The sequence below is a fragment of the Diorhabda sublineata genome, chromosome 6 (genome assembly GCF_026230105.1).
Source record: "Diorhabda sublineata isolate icDioSubl1.1 chromosome 6, icDioSubl1.1, whole genome shotgun sequence".
Lineage (NCBI taxonomy): Eukaryota > Metazoa > Arthropoda > Insecta > Coleoptera > Chrysomelidae > Diorhabda > Diorhabda sublineata.
The window spans coordinates 20630865-20651793 of record NC_079479.1 but is presented as its reverse complement, the minus strand read 5'-3'; the positions used below and the strand labels follow the sequence as shown (position 1 = coordinate 20651793).

The 20929-nt window shown below is 31.1% G+C and overlaps 1 protein-coding gene across 1 annotated transcript in view; it reads right to left on the bottom strand.

The window, feature by feature from the left end:
* The window catches only part of LOC130445461 (N(G),N(G)-dimethylarginine dimethylaminohydrolase 1), a 31431-nt gene extending 12249 nt beyond the window's left edge, over positions 1-19182 (bottom strand). The window contains exons 1-3 of the mRNA XM_056781078.1: positions 18879-19182; positions 12328-12430; positions 2056-2153 (exon numbers count right to left, since the gene is read on the bottom strand). Of these exons, the coding sequence (XP_056637056.1) occupies positions 2056-2153; positions 12328-12430; positions 18879-19136 (459 nt within the window). The 5' untranslated portion in view covers positions 19137-19182. The remainder of the gene's footprint in view (positions 1-2055; positions 2154-12327; positions 12431-18878) is intronic.
* Positions 19183-20929: the final 1747 nt, after the last annotated feature.

Sequence of the window (20929 nt, the reverse complement as noted above, 5' to 3'; positions counted from 1 at the left end):
CTATTGACACGCCATCGTCATATTGAAGAGACACCAGAAACTCGCCCTATAAAGTTTAAATAATTGTTGACTACTCATTCATTTACTATATTATTGAAATTCGGAATATTATTCGATATTCCAATACCATACATCTGCAATATATAACTTACTGGTAGCAGCGTTCGTTTTGTAGAAGTTATTCCGGTATCTTCATGATCTGTATCCAGTACTTTATTTTCTGTCTCATCTGAATTGACATTGCTAATAGTGTTAGAAGATACAGGAATTTTTACGGTAGGATGTTTTCTTTGAAAATGCTTCCTCAAATTTGAATCAGATGATTTATACGAAAGTTTTTGTTTGCATCAATCACAAATTGCAATCTGTTTCACGTTTTGAACTACCGAGAAAAAATTCCACACAACACTTGACTTCCTATTCTGGACATTCATTTCTCGAATGATAACAACAATTACCTACTGATATTACTTGATGATAGCTTCAACGTTCAACGGCTTCAAGACATAAATGCAAAACTAATGAGACTTCGCCACCGTTGGACGTGAACCAAATCGGGAATCCATCTATAAACGATGATTATCGAAATACGCGCGGGAGTATTTCATATTTCATAATCTACAGACTCCTGGCAACTTCTCGTACGCATGGTACGGCGGCGCGCTGTTCCAACAAAGAGTATTTCTGTGGTTTCGAGTCCGAAAAGTACGATACGAAACGAGTCAGGTATTCTTGGAACAGGTATCTGTCACAGGTATGACTTAGTAACTGGAACGGAACGTACCTGTTACTAGAAAATACTGGTTTTTAACATCTCTACGTCGAACGGGTCGAGCTAGGAAGGTACCCGGGTGGGAGGCCGAAACCGACATTTGATTGCTTAAAGCAAATGCACATAATGCCACGACGGTCCCACAGACCGGATGCGGGTACTGGAGGGCTAGAAATAGCATATCAGATAAATGAATCTTTGAGTTCTTCTACTGCGAAAAGGAGATTAAGAGAAGTTGGCTTTTTGAATGGTGACTTGTCAAAATAAAATTAAAGTTTATATATATACATATATATATATATATATATATATATATATATATATATATATATATATATATCCATGTGTAACCCCGACTCTAAAAAAAATTTTAAGGGAAAATTTAGCACGTTCTGGCCAGCGCCTGATAAGCAGAAAATTTAACTTCTAGTATGACAACCATCCCAAGCATTTCTCGAAGCTGTGCAAAGAGTAATTGAAAGAATTGGGAAAGAAGTATGTGCTGAAAGTACTTGCCGAATGAATTATTGTGGGCAAATTAAATAGGAAAATCAGAAAGCACTGTCCCACTCTCATTTAACATATTTGGAATATCCTGAAAAACAAATGGAACCAAATTGTTTTTATTTTTTGTGTATCACGCAAACTATAGGGTGGGCAAAAAGTTTTGTCGGTAGTGTATATATAAAAAATGTGCATTGTGATCTTCGACTTTTCTTCGTTCCTTGCGGCCTCCATTGAAGTGTTCATACAGTTAGTCTTAGTCTGGTTATATGTCTGACGACTTCATTCAAAGTTTTATATCTCCTTCACTACACCCTTTAATCCGAATCGTTGAGGAGATGGTGAAGATTGTACATTTAATCGATCTCTGTGCCATTTATCTTCGCTCTCCTATCCCATACCTCAATTGCCAAGTTTTTTTTTTTTAGAGATACCGTAACATTTAGTTAGCATTTATTTTATAAAATTTCCTTTGATTTGTTGTCAACTTATGTAAAGCATCCATTTTAATGTTCAGGAATTTATTAGGAGAAATAAGACCAGCCTATACTGAACTAAATCTACAACCAGATAACGAAATTACTCACACAAGTAAATTGATTATACAATCCCGGTTCTACATTTTATATACATTTAAGCAGAGCCTGATGAATATTATGTCACAGCATATGTGCTCATTTGTTGAAAAACTTAATTGTTATGAAAATATTACATAACATTGAAATACTTGAAAAGCCGTCAAAGTTACAAAGAGCGTCAAAAATGTTTCGCCAACATACCTTAATAGGTGTACAAGGATATTCTGGAAAAGCGCTTGCCACTGCTCTTGCTCCAGCTTCATTCGTAGCTTGTGAAATTCCAACAAAAAATTCTCTACCTGTGAAAATTTCAAAGTTTTAAGATCAAGTTATAGACTAGAAAATATATTAACATAATAATAATAAAACTAGAATACAGGATCAATAGACAAAAAAAGAACACTCATGAAATAATCGACATCTACGACACGCCTGTTTTAACGTACTTTTTTTAAATCTTGAAATAGATGAACATAGAGCTAAAAGATATAATAATAATAAGTCGTCCACTAATCGAACAACTTGCCCTTAAAATAGGGCGAATTGACCTTTTCAAACTACACTCTCGACAGATAATTGGACTATGTTAATTCTTTAGAGGAAATCAGAAACATCGGCCCAATATCATATTATATCTAAAGCGGATAAGGATTCCTCACTGAAACTGAAAAGCTGGAACAATGGTCCCAAAAGATATTACGCGGTAAACATCATCACGACCTCAACCAGCCACTCATTGATAAAGACGGTTCAAACATATGGCTAACTAACTCTTTTTAGATGACTATTCAAGATTGAGTTACCAACCCTAAAACCTACCTAACTAAAATCATTCTCTCCGATAAACAGATGACGAATAACAGACCGGACATGGTGGTTCATAGAAGAATCAATTAAGTTCTCGTCGACGTAGCCATATCAAACATAAACACAACGAGAAATTGGCCTAGTACGCCACAACTGAGAATGACAGATGTTTCCCAGCAAGCAGTTCTTATGTCATCAATCGGCGCCATATTTAAGTCCCTGTACGATAGCATCACCAAAACACACCTTCGCCGACATAAAGAACGCTATATTGAATACTTGCCACACGTTGAACTGAGCTTATTACTTATGATCAGTGGTATCCTGGATAGGTAAATGATACCAGCTCTAAGCTAAGTACATAAGTCTTTCGTATAATAATAATAAATTGTTTAGATTCAACATTTAGATACGTATACCAAATTTCAAAATCTGTAGTAAACTATAACTGATATTTTTATGTTTATTTCACAAATCAAAGAGAATATTTATCATAAAGACTGTCGTGAACAAACAAAATTGTAACCATATCAATATTAATCTGTTAAAATGAGCTGCCAAAAGCTACTTTTTTAACTTGAAGTGTCTTGTTGCAAATCAATAGAATGTGGAGTGTTCCAAGGCTCAGTACTAGGCTCTATTTAGTTTTTTCTGTTTTTAAACGACATCGCCTATCTAGACATCCGTGGTGTGGTGCGTCTCAATTTGAGCGAATCTTCAAAATACAAAAGAGAGCTGTTAGATATTTACTCGGACTAAACAGCAGTGCTCACACAGGCACAAGATTAAAAATTCTGACACTTCCTTCCTTATTCATCTTTGAATCTGTTTGCCTAATTCGTAAGCACGCTTCTCCAATTTCCGAAAGATCATTGCACGGCTATCCACTCAGAAACGCTCAGCACGACCTTAAGCTACCTACTCCACGTTCAAAATTAGTTTCAAAATTAGTTAAAGCTCAATATTTTAAAATACAAAAAAATGCGCAATCACTTGCCAATTGAAATCAAATCGATATGATCTTTTTCTGGATTCCTCATTAATTTGAGGGTATATTTAATGGAAAGTGCCTTCTACTCTGTGAACGACTTCTGCATGCTGCATACTGGTTTAATTTTTGTTATTGACTTATATAGGATTTAAATACTAATTATTACCTATTACTATTAACTATATTTTTTTACTCATTGTGGTTTTCTTCTGTATATTGAAATTTTATTTTATTAGATTTATCTTTATTTAGTTATTTTTTGTTTGTTTTTTAATTTTTACAAGCTTTTGTCTACAAATTGTAACAATTTTTCGACAATATAGATTTTTTCTCTCTATGCCCAGGGAGATACTCCCTTTCCGAATACGTTTTCTATGAAGGTCGTTCTATAGACTATAAATCTATCAAAACTTTAATGGTAAACGTACATAGAACGTGTTATCATACGAGTGCTATTTGAGTTGGTTACAGATACATTTAACTTAGTCCAAAATGGAATTGAGTCGCGAATATTTTAGTGCGATGATTCTGAATTCTGAATGGTACACCAGCATATGATACCAGAAGTGTTCGAAAAAATCAGGGAAACCTAACCCAACAATGCAGGCTCATAGATCAGTTCAAGCAAAAACGTTTTTGAACAGTCAAAACATCGAATCGATAGGCCATCCGCCGTACAGTTCTTGTTTGGCACCCAATAATTTTTTTATTCCCGCAGATCAAAAATAATTTGTGAAGTCAACGTTTTTCTAAGCCCGAGACGCGTTGTTAAACTACTCTGATGAAATGTAATGAATCTTCGAATTCTTACAAAAAATAAAATAATTATCTAATTCGATCTTGGGAAGAACAACTTTTTAAATCGCCATCAGATGCAAACGATTGAAAATTAACAATGACTTACCCCCTAAAATATATGGTTTACCAAAGCTACACAAGCCGGACATTCCCCTTCGACCGATTGTTTTAAGTATTCAAACTCCTCTTACCCCACTATCTAGTTATTTGAAAAATATTTATACCAAAACAAATACTACTCGTATATCAAAAACACATGGGATTTCAAAGAAAAAATTAAAAGTATAAAAATGTCTAACGAATATGTATTTATTTCGTTAGATGTGGTTTCTTTATATACAAATATTCCTATTACCATTGTGAAAAATACATATATTAATTAAAAAATTGGACAAAATTAAAGAATATACAGAAATACCTCAAAACGAATTTTCAAATATGTAGATGATTGCATTACTGCCGTACAAAAAAATCAAATTGAAAGCAACAAAAAATTCATATCTTATAAAAAACTTCAATTCACAATCGAAATCGAACAAAATAATGTAATAAAAAATTTTTTTTAATGTCACATTATATAAAATTAACAATAACATAAAAACATAATGGTATGCGAAACCAACTTGGTTCTCAAGATATTTGAACTTCAATTCATGTCATCCTATGTCACAAAAAAGATCAGTGCTAGTAAGTTTGGCTGATAGGTAGATCTATCCAACTATCAGATTCACCAAAAATCAAAAGAAGTAATATTATATATCAAGTTCCTTCTACTAATGGTGACGCTGTCAGTATAGGGCAGACATCTCAGTATTTAGAAAATAGACTAAAAGGTCATCAATACGATAAAAAACTGCATTAACGAACCATGAAATACCAAAAAAACATGAATTCACAAAGATTCAAAAATTCTTGGAACGGAATCTAATATGTACACAAAAAAGAAAGAGAATTTTTAGAAATGGTTCACATTCATAAAAACGAAAACGCTATAAATGATAAAAAAGACTTTTTCTCTAAATCTTTATCAAAATATTTTAATAAAGACTTGAAGAAAAGTCGAAACGTCAAAATTTATCGTTCTATATACATATATATATATATATATATATATATATATATATATATATATATATATATATATAATTTCTAAAAATTAATTTTTAGGAAGGTCTTCTTATTCATTTGTTTTGTTTTAGAATTCTAGAAATATCTTTTCGAATATAAATTCGAGCTTGTTAGCCACGAAAGTTAATATATATTAAAAAGTCATAGTGAACGGAAAAAAATCGGAAAGTAAACAGTGAATTTAAATAAATTAGTAAACTAGTTATAAAGTAGTGGATATTTAATTATAATAGTAATGATAAGTTAGTTATTATAAAGTTAGTCAAATCTAATGTAAGTGTTTAAATAAATTAAATAAGTAAAAGGCAGTGTATAAAGTTACCAAACCGTTGAAAAGCAGCTTAAATAAAATGCGCTGATATAGTTTTTCTCATTCTTTTTGCAGTAAAATTCTAAAAACTCATTACTGTATCAGTATAATGACATATTTAGACAATTTACACTCTACTAATTACTGACAGTCCTACTTTAAGTTCCAAGGATTTATTTATAAATAAATTTATTTACTGATATCTCTGTATTGTATAATGGCACCCAACCACAAAAGTTTTTGTGATATTGCTAAAAGTGAAAAAACGTCACAAAATGGACGTGTTTTCTAAGCCAAAAAACTAATTAAGAGCTTGATAATACAATTTGGAGGAATATTATGTTAAATTATATATTAATTATGAAAAATCAATATTTCTGTGTTCAGAAATATTAAAATAGGCCTAGAGTACGTGCAAAATATAACCTATATTTAACCTTTGTGTATAACCCTGGAATCCAACAGACCCCAACAGTTTTCATTCATATCTAAATTCAGTTGTCACTTTTGTGTGATGTTTTTGCACTATTGCCGCTATTAGCCAGTCTGCCACTGTCCTGTGTTATCTTCCCGTATGTATTTTATGTTTGTTTTTGTTTACATGTGAGTGTTATTGTATCTATCAACGCAATGGCGCCCCGATCGACAGGTAGGTACTTAACATTGTAAGACAGTCGTAACATCGAAATACATATAAAAAGAAAATTATTGCTTACATAGGGCTTTGCTGGTGTGCACAACGATTCAAAGCTAAATTTGGAAGAGTTTTGGTCACCTGATATAAAAAATTATTAAGCCACTAGGCAAAAGAGGGTAAGAGATGATCATTTGGCTGCGATAGAATATTTGTAGGACAATTTTGTTGAACATTCTCGTCAATATTAACAACAACAATGGTTGGAACCATGTGGGCCAACAAGACAGAGATACCTGCGAAATTTTTGAATTCAAAACCTGCAGGAGAATCGTTATTCGTTTTCAACAAACATAAATATAATTAAGATACAAATAAAATAAACTTTAAATATATAGAATAAAATGACAATGAGTAATAAAATTATAGGTAATAGGGAAAGGTAATAATTGTTATATAAATGAATAGCAATAATTAAAACAGTGTGCAGCATGTCCGGAATTGAATATTATTATTAGTAGTCGTTTACGGAGTAGAAGGCTCATTCCAGTAAATATGCTCTCAAATTATTGCGGAATACGGGAAAAGATGATATCGATTTGATTTCAATTGGCAAGTGATTATGCATTTTTTGGCATTGTAAAATATTGAGTTCTTAACTAATTCAGAACATGGAGTAGGTAGTTAAAGATCGTGCTTAGCGTTCCTAAATGGGTAGCTGTGCAACGATGTTTCGGAAATTGGAGAACTGTGCTTAAGAATTAGGCAAACGGATTCAAAGATGAATAAGGAAGGAAGAGTCAGAATTTTTAATCTTGTGGTTTGGACCGAGTAAAAATCTAACAGCTCTCTTTGTAGTTTAAAGATTTGCTCAAATTGCGTCGCACCAAGCATACTCCAGAAGGGAAGGGCATTTCGGAGATACGACTGAATAAGGGCATAATAGACTGTTAAGGAGGTGGATAAATTTAGTTCTTTAGTAACTGATCTCAGCGCAAAACAGGAGGAACTTATTTTTTTAGTTAAGGCGGCAATATGTAACTCCCAATTCAAGGAATTCTCCACAATAAGCTTAAGAATTTTACAAATTACAAATACATCAATGGTGGTGCTATTTAATAAAAAAGGCTGCCATGTATTTTTATATGATAAAACTTTGTTTTTAGAAACGTTGCGACAAAGAAGATTAGAATCGCACCATGATTTAAGGGTGATTAGGTCACTAGATATGGTCCTATGAAGTGCCGTGAGATCGGGGTTGTTTCAAGAGAAACTAGTTTCGTATCAAATAGACATATTTTATCACGAATGTCTAGGTAGGCGAAGCAAAAGAAACAAAATAGGGCCTAGTATTGAGCCTTGGGGCACTCCACATTCTATTGGCTTGCAAGATGACATCGTTGTATCAACCCTTACAAACTGACTTCTGTTGGTAAGATATGATTTAACCATGCGAGAGGTGTCCTCCTAAAAACGTAGTACTGCAATTTGTTGATTAAAATATTATGTTTAACACAATCGAAAGCCTTAGAAAAATCAGTAAAATTTGTTGTAGTGGAGTGATGGCTGTTTAAGATAGAGTATACTTTATTAAGGAGGGAGAATATAGAATCATTTGTGCATTTGTTACTTAAAAACACAAATTGATGGATAGTAAGTATATTAATGCATCTAAATGTTCTTGATTTTAGGTCTCTTCTGTTTCAAAATTAGTTTTTTTTGATAGTTTTTAAAAGAAAGATAAATTTTGACGTTTCGACTTTTTTTTAAGTATTTTATATTTAAACAGAAATGATAAAAGCCTCTTTTTGACCAATCTTTCTATGATCTTAAATAACGTGGAAGGAGTGCGATTGGGCGATAATTCGATGCTTGATTTTCATCTCCTTTATGCAGAGGTATAAGTATAGCCGTCTTAAGGTAATTAGGAAAAGTGCCATTTTTAAATGAAACGTTAATTAAAGTGGTAAGGTGATTTAATGTGCAGTTAAGATATTTTGTACGAGAAATATCTTTTTAAAAACAAAATTTATTTAAAGTAAAATACAAGTTTACAGTTACAGAGTTACAAACAGAATGAGAGTGAAATGAATAATGATAATATAAAGTTCTTTTGTCGTTAAAAGCTGACACTGATATTTTTATATAAAGTACGCAAATTAACTACACATAACTGGCAGACTCGATAACATTTTTGAATTCCATCAGTTCCAGATGAGTATTTATTTTTGATGTCATTAACTGTACTGCGAAGTTCTGCTAAAACTACGGGCATAAAGAAGAAACTGTGTAAGTTAGCATTAGCATCAGAGAGATATGAAAGCGGATCATGAGAAGGAGTTATAGAATTTGATAAATTTTTGGCTACATTTACAAAGTTATTATTGAGGTTATCAGGTGAAGTACATATTATGCTCTATGAAGAAGGCTTATTTCTTAGATGATTCACAATGGACTATGTTTCTTTAGAAACATTAGGAAAATCGGCGAGATACCAACACATTTGATAAATTATGCCATTGGTACAACTTCAGCAGAATAATAAAACGTTGACCAGTGAGATTTTTCTCGGAATGTTGGAACATTACTCGGGAATCTAATCAAATTATAGCTATATGAACGCTTGGACATTACAATCATTAAAAGAGGAATCAAATTGGCAATCAGAGAAATACTGCAGATCTCCTTAAAAAGTCCAGCTGCAGATGGCGACGAGCCTCCAAGGAAACGGCGTTGCTCTTTCTGTCCTCAAGTAAAGTATAAAAAAATAAAACTTTACAGTTTATTTTGTAAGGCTACAATGTGTTAGGAACATCGTTCAATGCTTTGTAGGAAATACGGATGTACTTAATAGAAACGAGTATAAACCACCTGAAAGCAATTTTTTGTTATGAATTTGAAAAATTTACTGTATATAATTTTTTTTAATTCAATTACTACAATATGTGTAAAATAAATGTAGCCTAGGGTGTGTAAATAAAAACTGTTGTTGCAGATATAATTAACTCTCATTTTATACCTATTGTCAGTGATTATGTTGATGGTATATTAGAAATTTGGTAATTTTCAGAGTGAGGTTTATCTCTTTGGTAGGGTTTTAAAAGAAAACATTTAAATCCTTTCATGTTTATAATTATGTTCAAAATTTTCACTTTTCCCATACTTTCAAAAAATATAATTCGTTTTTATTCTGTTTAAAAAATCTCAAAATTAAAATATAAATCTCAAACATTATATGTAAGTGTTTTGCTAGTCAAAACTGATTTCAGCCTGTTTAGACATACCCGAACAAGCAGTATGATAATTGATTCCAAATATTTTTAAAAACTTACGGTAACAAAAAAGAAAATTATAATGGGGTCCATGCCCCAAGGTTATATATCTGTATATTCTATTATACACAGTTATACACAGAGGTTAAAGGTATGTTTAATAAAATTAATATGAAGGGCACAGGGAAAAAACGGCGACAGTCCATCCGGAAGAATTTGGAGAATATCGAACATATGGGTTTACTAACTCGTTAGAAGGTAAAATTTAAGGAAAAAATGTCGCAAAATATATTATTGGTAAATACTGTGTTTATTATTACAAAAATGAAAAAAAAATAAACATTAATTCAAAACTAGTGACGTAACAGAAAAGAAAAAAGTTTTATCCTGGAATCATGCCACTTTTCCTCAGCATTAAACTAATCTGTTGGTGGGTCATCCACAAATTCGTCATCGCTCTGTTTTTGAGGTTGTTCACCAATTGGTAATTGTTGATAAAACAACCTGGCCTCTCAAGGAATGATGTCAGGTCTTGCAAATCCTTCCATTTGGGCATTTTAACAGGGATGGGACCCTGATAAAGTTTTCTCAGCGTTTTCTGGTTTCCTTCTTGTTTCTTTTTTAGGCTCTTCTTAAGCGGTTTCTGGTCGAACTTAGAAATACTATATAGGCCCATATAAGCGGATGTGTGGAAAACTAAGCGGGAATTCTCATGAAAAAACTTCAGAATCCTGATAGGCCGAGTCTGGAAGTGGCACTTCGTTGGATAAAGCGGCGAAAAAAATGTATTCCAATTTTCAAAATCAAAATTTTTGCCACAATCAATAATCTCAAATTGAGTAGATTTCACACGGAAATTTCTTAGTTCGCCTCTCCATTCAACTGGTACCTCAGTGTAAGCTTTTTGGTTTACAAGACTCATGTCTCGATCGCACTCGAGATAAGAATGCCCCTTTGATCGGAAATATTACTTTCACAATATCAAAACGGTTTTTTTTTTGGATAACCAAGTAATGCAGGAATCGAATAACCGTAAACTTTTTATCTTGTCCTGAGTACGAATCACAAAAAATTGCTAGTTCTTTTACTTTCATGGACAGGATCTTATAAAAGAAGTGATACAGCATGGAACAGAATTCGTCAGCTTCTTCCTTAGCAACAGATTCATTGTAGGTATAAAATACAGAACTTGAATTTGACAAAATATGAATATTGAAACTAATGAAATTTAGTTGACGTTTATAGTAAACATCATTGGTAGTGATGTTTGGGCATGGCAAATTTTTTTGGAATTCCATAGTCATTCCATAACTGACTTTTTCTTAGATGAAGCTCCTTTTCACGATTTTTTTTTTCGCCAAATTATTGCTTGCAATGTTCCTCGTTTTATCATCCGGGATGAAATTCAATTATAGAGTAAGTGATGATGTCGGCTTTAAAGGTATCACACGTACTGCACACGTATAGCCAAACGATATATTAAAGTTGCTTTCAAAAATTCCTCGAAAAGTTTCGTAGGAAACTTTATCATCAGTGTTGCGATCAGAATACATTTTGTGTAGTTTGACAAGGAATAATGAGATTTTCGCCCTTTAAGACTCCTAATGAACTCAATCACTTTCTGTTTTGTGTCCTCTGAAAGTCTGTGAGGTCGTGTGTTATGTTTTCCACGCATATCGACAGGTGCTTTCTAAGTTAGAAGTAACGACTCCCTTACGTATCTAGCTCGACGCCCTGTGATTCCGTGTGAAGATAAAAAAGCCTTCATACATACTGGAACATCACGAGTTATTCCATCCTTAATCAGTCGGAGACGATAACTAAATGAGGCATTATTAAGCCTCGATTCAGCTTCATTTTTCCGAGGACGCCTACGCATAACAGGAAGAACAGTGATGAGACCACCAAGGTAAAAGTTTTGTTTGTCAGTGTTACCTAGAACAAAAAAAAATAGCTGATTAGTCAGTAAGGTAAGTTGTTTGTTATTGTTACCTAGTTCGTTAAATTCCCGAAGTATTCTACGGCGTTCAGGTTCAGTAACAACAGTAAAACAGCCAAAACGTTTACACAAATAGTCAGATCCAAGTTCGTGTGTAGTGGCACGCAAAATTTTCATTACATCTCGCCCTCTACGAATCACCGTAGACATGGACTGATGCCGTTTTTAAACACATGCGCGGACTCATGTCATTCTTCTCAAGTATAGCGAATGTTTTAGCTGATCTTTTGTTTTTACCATTTAACGATTTCATTATTTGATAATAACCACAAAATGGCATAAAATAATACTGCATGCGGAGTTTCGTATAAAAATGGACTACTGCCGTTTTTCCCTGGACCCTTCATATGTGAGCAATTGGTCAATTAAAACCAAAATTTCCAAAGTTCTATGCAACTTGACAATTGTATGGAATCTATTCAAATAAAAACTGTATATTTTATTTGTAAGCCATTTTAATCTTTGTATTATTTGAATAAACCCTGAAAAGCAATTCCAAACTATTTGCTAAGGAAAAAAAAAGTTTATTTTTACCTGTAAATAAAACATCTCCACCTTCTAATCTAGCTTGGGCATCCGAAATTTCGATAATTGGTAGACCTAATTCCTTTTTTAATACCACCCTAATTGTTTCTACCTGAAATACATAAATTTAAAAAAATCAGTTATGTGCCTACTAACAAACTGAAATGATTCAGTTATAGTTAGGAGATTTGGTACAGTGTTTCTAAAATTACTTGAAGATTCATTATCTGCATTTCATATACATACAAGGTGTATCACCTCATATATGTTATTCACGTAGTTCAGTCCATGAGTACTAGGCCTCATATAGTAAATAAAATTCGTTCATAAAAATATTTTTGCACGCGTCAGTGATAAGTCTCAACAAGCTTTACATAAAGTTTCAACTTGATGCTTTGATCCATTTGATTAGAGTAAAGCTCGAACGACCACTCAGTCAAGTTGTTGAAAAATGTCTCAAGTTGAGTTCGGGTTGTCATGAAATTTTCGACTAAAGAAGGTTTTAACATCAAGTCGAAAACAGAGCGCAGTGCAAAAGCAGCGTTGAGTAGAATGTTGTGAGCATTTTTAGAGCTTTGTAGAGAGGCCAAAAAATGTAATCTGATCAATTGTAATAGGTGATGAAACTATGGTCTTTTCTTGATAAGAAGAAACAAATTTATTTCTTCATTTATCGATTTTAGAATAGTGTTTGTTAAGACAATTATATTAATTGAGTCGAAAAACCTTTCTCAAATTTTTGACCATTAACATCTTTACAACTTTCAAACATTATGTTTTATCTTTTGTATTGTCTAAAATAATGTGTAGTGTTATTGTTATCGGTCATACTGGTTTTGATTATCAAAGGAAAAATATTGTCTGATTTTCTATTCAATTGTGGAAACAAATTGTCCAAGCAGGCATCCAGTTTGATTGGCTTATTGATGGTGTACAATATGAGTCTGTAATTTGGATTAAATTGACTATTAATACTATTAATTTTCTTGTTATAATCATATAATTCATTATATAAATTTTTATATTCAAAATATTTGGAAAAACTAATATAATATATTAATGTGACAAACAAGAATATTGGGACATGAAATTGTCAAGATTAATATATTGACATTACGAGTAGAACAATAGAATATTCATTTTCTTTCTTTATTACGTATTTATACAATTTTTCAATACATCGCTATAAAAAATTCTGATATAAATATACGTATGTTTTGAATGACTGAATGCACAGTTATGCGGAAACAGTCTTTATAAGCTGTGTCCATGAGTCTGGCAAAAGCTTTCAATAACATATTAGTCTTGTATATATAGAGCGTGTTCGCTGGGAAATATTTAACTACATTTACCAAATATCGACACTCTTTGAATTTGTCTTCAGTTCGGGTCTCCAGCCCTAACGAGGGTTGTTAAACTGCTCGTAACAACGTCGAAAATCACACTCTTCCGAAGAGTGGTAATTCAATATTCGTCAAAGCATTAGCCAAGAAAGTAGTTGTTTTCTCTTTTAAATAACGTCATATATATATATATATATATATATATATATATATATATATATGTATATAAATGCATCCAAATGTTCTTGATTTTAGGTCTCTTAGGTCTCTTCTTTTTTAAAATTAGTTTTTTTTGATAATTTTTAAAAGATAAATTTTGACGTTTCGACTTTTCTTCAAGCCTTTATCAAAATATGATAAACTATGATATTGAAACTAACAATTTGCTTATTTATATTGATTTATAGATCACCTTCATCATGAATATCAAAATAAGGATAAAATCAACTTAGAACTTTGTTCTAATAAGAAAAGTTAATTTTTCCTTGGTCCCTAAATCTCAAATATATAGCAGTAATTAATAAATTATTTGTAGTTTTATTAGAATTTACAAAATAGAGCTATAAATTCTACTTAAATTACTTATTTAGATCTTTTTCATCATTTATAGCTTTTACGTTCTTATGAATTTGAAATATTTCTAAAAATTCTCTTTTTCGTGTATTAGATTCCGTTTCAAGAATTTTTGAATCTTTATAATTGAATTTAGTCTTTTTTGACATTTCATGGTTCGTTAATGCAGTTCTATTTTTTTATTGTTTTGATGACCTCTTGGTCTATTTTCTAAATATTGAGATGTTTGACCTATGCAGGCAGCGTTGCAATTAGTAGAAGGAACTTGATTTATAATATTACTTCTTTTGTTTTTCGGTGTTTTAGATTTTAATTTAGTGAAATATTTGGATAATGTATTATGTCTTCTATAACTTATACTAATATGATATTTATTGAAATAATTCGATAATTATTGGGAAAGTCCTTGTACATATAGTAAGAAAAAATGTTTTATGTTTTGATGTTTCATTTCTGTTTTGTTTTTGAATTGATTGAGTTATCTGTTTATCCTTTTCTTGAATATGTTATTTATCATTTTTTCCGGATAACTTTTTTCTTTCAATGCAGTTATTTCGTTAGATGTGGTTTGTTTATATACAAATATTCCTATTACCATTATGACAAATATATATATTAATTAAAAAATGGGACAAAATTAAAGAATGTACAGAAATACCTAAAAACGAATTTATAAAAGCTATAGAACTCACACTTACAATAACATCTTTCAAATATGAAAATGAAATATACAAACAAATTGATGGTTGAGCTATGGAAGCTTCCATTTCAAGGGTTATAGCACAATTGGTAATGGAAGATCTTGAGGAATACTATCCTAAGCAAACTTGATATAAATATTCCATTCTTTTTCCGATATGTAGATGATTGCATTACTGCTGTACCCAGGAATCAAATTGAAAACATGAATAAAAAATTCAATTCTTATCATAAAAAACTTCAATTCATAATCGAGGTTGAACAAAATAAAAATAATTGGCTGATAGATCTATCCAACTATCAGATCCTGAATTTAGATGATTAGTTATTCAAAAAGCAAAAGCTGCATTGAAAGAAAAAAATTATTTGGAAAAAATTATAAATAACATATTCAAGAAAAGGATAAACAAATACTACAATCAATTCAAAAACAAAACAGAAACGAAACACAAAAACATAAAACATTTTTCCTTACCATATGTACAAGGACTTTCCCAACAATTATCGAATTATTTCAATAAATATCATATTAGTATAAGTCATAAAGGACATAATACATTGTCCAAATATTTCACTAAATTAAAATCTAAAACACCGAAAAACAAAAGAAATCAAGTGCCTTGTACTAATTATGACGCTGCCTACATAGGTCAAACATCTCAGTATTTAGAAAATAGACCAATAAACCAAAATCTAATACACGAAAAAAGGAATTCTTAGAAATATATTTGAGATGTAGTGACCAAGGAAAAATTAACTTTTCTTATTAGAACAAAGTTCTAAGTTGATTTTATCCTTATTTTGATATTCATGATGAAGGTGATCTATAATCAATATAAATAAGCAAATTGTCAGTGTCAATATCATATTTTGATAAAGACTTAAAGAAAAGTCGAAACGTCAAAATTTATCTACTAACTAATGTTGTTTGATTCATTCATTTATTTATATTAAAATACAAAGGAATTCAGGCAGCGGTCCTGTCAAGTTGAAAAAATTTGGAAACAACACGTTGGTTCGTCATATAACTTCTATATCTATACCTCAAAATATGATGATTCTGCTCAACATGCCTTATGCAAATATTGCTAGTTTCCGAGAGTTTAAGTTTAAATTTAAATTTTGATTTTCGCAATAATTTTTTGTTTTCACAATTTCTCTTTGAAAATTGGCAATTTTACGTTTTTCGGCATTAGGAATCATAATTTGCAGTCTAATTTACCATTGCTAATAGAGGGTGCTAGTTACACTTGTTTGTGTTAATTAAATCAAAGTAAACTTTTTTTGGACTAAACTTACAACTAAAATAATAAAAAAATATTAAAGTGTTAAATTCTACAAAAAAAAGTTACTCTTTTTTGAATCGTGTTACTCAATCGGTTATCGAGTTATTTGCTTCTAAAAAGTTCTTTTTTCATAAAAAAATTTTATTATTCCTTAAATATTTTCAATAACAAATTTGGTAACAAAAATAAGAAATGCTCAAAATGCCTATCATTTACTTCAATAAAATTTATGATCCACTTTCGTAAACATCTCTTAATATCAAATAATCCTTGTCTATTATTTTTAATTACATCCGCGGCTTCTATATTCTGTCGCAGTTGTGGAAGAGAAGTAATTTTTTCTTTGTAAACTAATGCCTTCATTTGCGACCAAATTGATTTTATTATTGATATTATTTATTGATGATTTTATTACTGGTTATATAAATTAAAAGAATTTATTGCATATCCAATTATTGCTGGTCTCTCCATTTCTTTTCATTTAGTTACCGTTCCGACAAAGGTGTTCCTCCCATAAATAATATCGTTTTCGGTTTTCAAAAAATTTCAAGATATTGATGCACTATAATATTACTTCACAATTTACATTTTGGTTTAGTTTCACAACGACTATTGAAGTGTAAGTTACTATTTAGATATTGTGAAGTAGAATCAAACGTATTTTGTTTTGGCGTTACAAAAAATACATCTCAATTTTTTAATATGTTCCTCAGTGAGTGTTCTTCAGCACTCAAATGAAGTTGTGAAGTTTTAAAACATACTTACACCACAATTTTTGGTTAATTGTTGTTGTTTGACATTATAGGATTACAGCTGCCCCTGTCCAAATTCCATAAGTAAATTAAGCAAATTCCTAGCCTCAAACTTTATTCAATATTTTTTGGCAGTTTCAAAATAAACAAAGCTAAGTGAAATGGACAAGAAATTAGTGATCAGTGAATAACTGGAAATAATGATATCTGCCACTTTTGAAGCCCGATTGACAGATTGGTTGTTACGTGAAAAGCTACTAGACTTCTCCCTAAAATTGCAGCTGAGACGCAATAAAAATTGTACCGATTCGATAATTTTGTAAGTGCGAGATATTTCATGAAGCGATCAGCTGAACTGAATCTGCGCACGCTTTTGATCGAGAGATATTGCGTCTTACATTCCATTGCACGTTGTATTGTATCATGTCAAACGGCTGTAACAGTTTAGTTTTGGTGCAAAATACAGTGTGCAATCTAGTGAGATTATGGAAAATTTGTAGGCCGCGTAAACGCCCTAAAAATCCGCCCTTCAACAGTTATTGAAAAACCAATATATTTAATTGTTTTATATCATTTATAGACAAAAATTCATGTAAAAGTATTGATGACACAGTGAAATTACAACTTAGCTTAATGTTGGTGAATTTACGATTTACAGAGTTATTAGGGGTAAACAGTTTAATAGTACACATAGGCAGTTTAAACGGTTTGGTTAAAGGTGGTTTATTGTCTTTTGAATCTACTTGTTCCGGTGACTAGCGTGAGGATATAAATGCAGATGTTTTTAGAGAATGGTTCGAACAAGGGATAGATCTTCTTCCTCAGAACTGTGTTGTACTTATAATGCAAGATGTCACTAGAGACTTTTTGAAAAATGCCCACAAATGGTTACAAAAAGATTTACTCAATATGCTAAATTCAAATAATATTAAATTCCATCCCGATCAGAAAAGAATCGTATTATTTATGTTCCCTTTATAACGAGAAATTAGAAAAATATATCTGAAATTGCAGAACATCGTGGAATGAAGGTGGTTAGATCACCACCATATCATTGCAAACTAAAACTGATAAAAATTTGAACAGTAATTGAATATGACATATTTTTTAAAAATTGCACTTTTTTACTTACAGCTGTTGGAAGTTAATTGAATAAAAATTATGAGTTTACAACCGGTATATATTCATTATATTTATATAAATTTTAATTCATAGGAAAATACTCGAGATATAACTTATTTAGTAAGTTATTTCTCGAGTATTTTATATAATAATTATATATAAATATATAAATATTTTAACTGTCTTCTAAAAGGAGTGATACGCCTTCAACATTTTATTACTCTCTCATTCATAGAATTTAAAGAAAAGATGATGTCCATGGAACTAACACATAAAATTTTATGGGCGCTAAGCAATTAAGCAGATGTGGGCAATAATTTAAAAAATATTTAAATGGAACAAGTTTACTTATCACAGATGTAAATGAAGAAACTCTGATTCAAAGTATTAACGACGCCTAATTTAATGAATTTTCTTGTAATCTTGTATCTTGAGCTTTGAAATGCAACTGATCACTCATTTTTCAGATATATATATATATATATATATATATATATATATATATATATTCACGGTATTTTTAAAAAAATAAATCAATAACATGTTACAAACCTCAAAATACGTCACCTTACGAAATCTATAGTATTATTACAATATATTTGAATTTATTATTGTAGTAGTACTATTTTTTTTAATATTTAATAGTGATCAGCACCTCGAAATTTTCCTGTGTATTTGAAAAGTTATTGCATTTGTTAATTCTATTCACAGATATTACAGTTGAACCAAATAATATTATTACTTTTTGTAGTTCAATAACCCCTGAATTAAATAATGAAACGTACTTCTTGTGTCCGATGTGCCGCACCTGGCCTAGCTATTAAAGCTGTCCCATTACAAACAACCGCTGTGTCTTCTACGAATACACACTCTGGTAAAGATTCATCAGGAGGCAATTCGATTACATCCAAACCGATTTCTCGCAACAATCGAACATAATTTTCGTGTTGTTTTTTCGCTTCTTCTAAATCAATATTGCCATGATTTTCTAAAGAATTTGGCAATCGGCTGACTACAGCGTGTGTATACCGAAACGCCGCCATCTTGCGAAGCACAAGCAGTTAACTTCGCAAACACGAGAACGCAACTGCCATACGATGATCAACGACTGGACATTGTTGAGTTGATCATAACAGAACCGGAGCCGAACACTTTTACGACGCATCGTTTTCAAATTACAACGTTAAATCCTTTCATATTTTAATTTCAAAGTATCTGACAGAAAAATATATTAATTGTTTATCAGTAAAGAACTAAATTCATTTTAAAATAAATTATCTATTTATTATTCGAAGGCTTAAGAGGTGCGACAAAAAGAAAAGTTATATAGAAATCACAGTAAAGAAATGAAATATTGTTTTTATTTTGGAAATAATAGAAAACGCTCGATAAATTGGGTGCGATTTAAACACTAAACCAAATTTACAGGGTGGTTTACAAGAGTGAGGCATAGTCGGTATTGTTTATATTCGTATATGTTTGAAAGAAAGAAAATTGGGGATATGGTCATGACAGCGGAAAAAGAAGCACGGAAACAGTTTGGCAAGAAGACGATAAAAGAAAACATGAACTTTTCTCCAAAGTTCCAAAAACTAGAAGGGGCATCGAATAATATAAAACATAAAAATGTATGTATTGAGACACGATAGAGAAACTATAGACCGGTGGAGGAATACTTTCAGGAAATAATGAAGAAGAAAAAAAGGAATAACTAGAAAAGGATAAAAACCAGCGACCATTATAAACAGAAGGAGTTGAATGAGCGATACATAAACTACACTGCGTGAAGATAAAGGCTACGGTATGTGGAAAAAATACCTGGTCAGAGTAACGAAAATATGTCAGGGGTCTTGCCAAACTACATACAGTTAAACGCCGACGAAGTAGAGGTCCAAATTAAATACATATACAATTATTCCACAAGTTATCATTTGGAATATAAGTATCAGAATTATCGACTTTGTAAGACAATAACATATCTGAAGGAAAAAGAATTGTGATCTCTAATATGGCAAATTCCAGATTATTTGCTTTAAAAATAAATTTGGCGTCTGATTATCATGTACTTCACAATAATCAATGAAGAAATAAGAATAAAATCGTTTATTATAAATTTTCAAGTATAATTGTTTTCTCATTTATTATTATTTGTATAATTTATTTTTATAATTCAATAAATATCTGAATTACAGAAAATAATAGTTTTATTATTACATATTATTAATTGAAATTGATATGTCTAGGAAATTGTGTAATTTCACAAAATAGTTAAAATTTTTATGAGAAATTTCTGTGAATCCATTATAAACAAAAAACTGAGATTATGAGTTATTTTTATTTCAGAGATTAAATAAGTTCTGCTTCGTATCTAAAAGTTTTTGTAGTCTTAATGATAGTAGTTTCAAAGCTCTCTAAAAAATTTGTTATAATGCACGTATATTAGTTTCTGGTTCCATCAACGATGCGAGGAAAAATAATGACCGATCCGAGGATTTCACGACAGAAGAATGATTAAGTCCGGCATTATTTCAATGATATTGCAGGAAGCAGTGAAGATAAAATGGAAACAGATACAGAAGGAACATGAATATTAATATGGAGAATGGTAGTGGGGAAAATAAGATCTTAGAATCGAAATATATGAAATACAGTTGAAAGGATTAAAGAGTTTCAAATATTTAGGTGTGGTTATACCAAGCGATAGAAACAGTGTATGTTTATTAGAAATATTCTTCCAAAGCAGACACACAAGAGTTTCTACTTAAACAAAATTTATATTTCGAAGAGAACTATAGAAAGAATCAACAATAGATGTTTAGAAACAAAAATAGTTGAC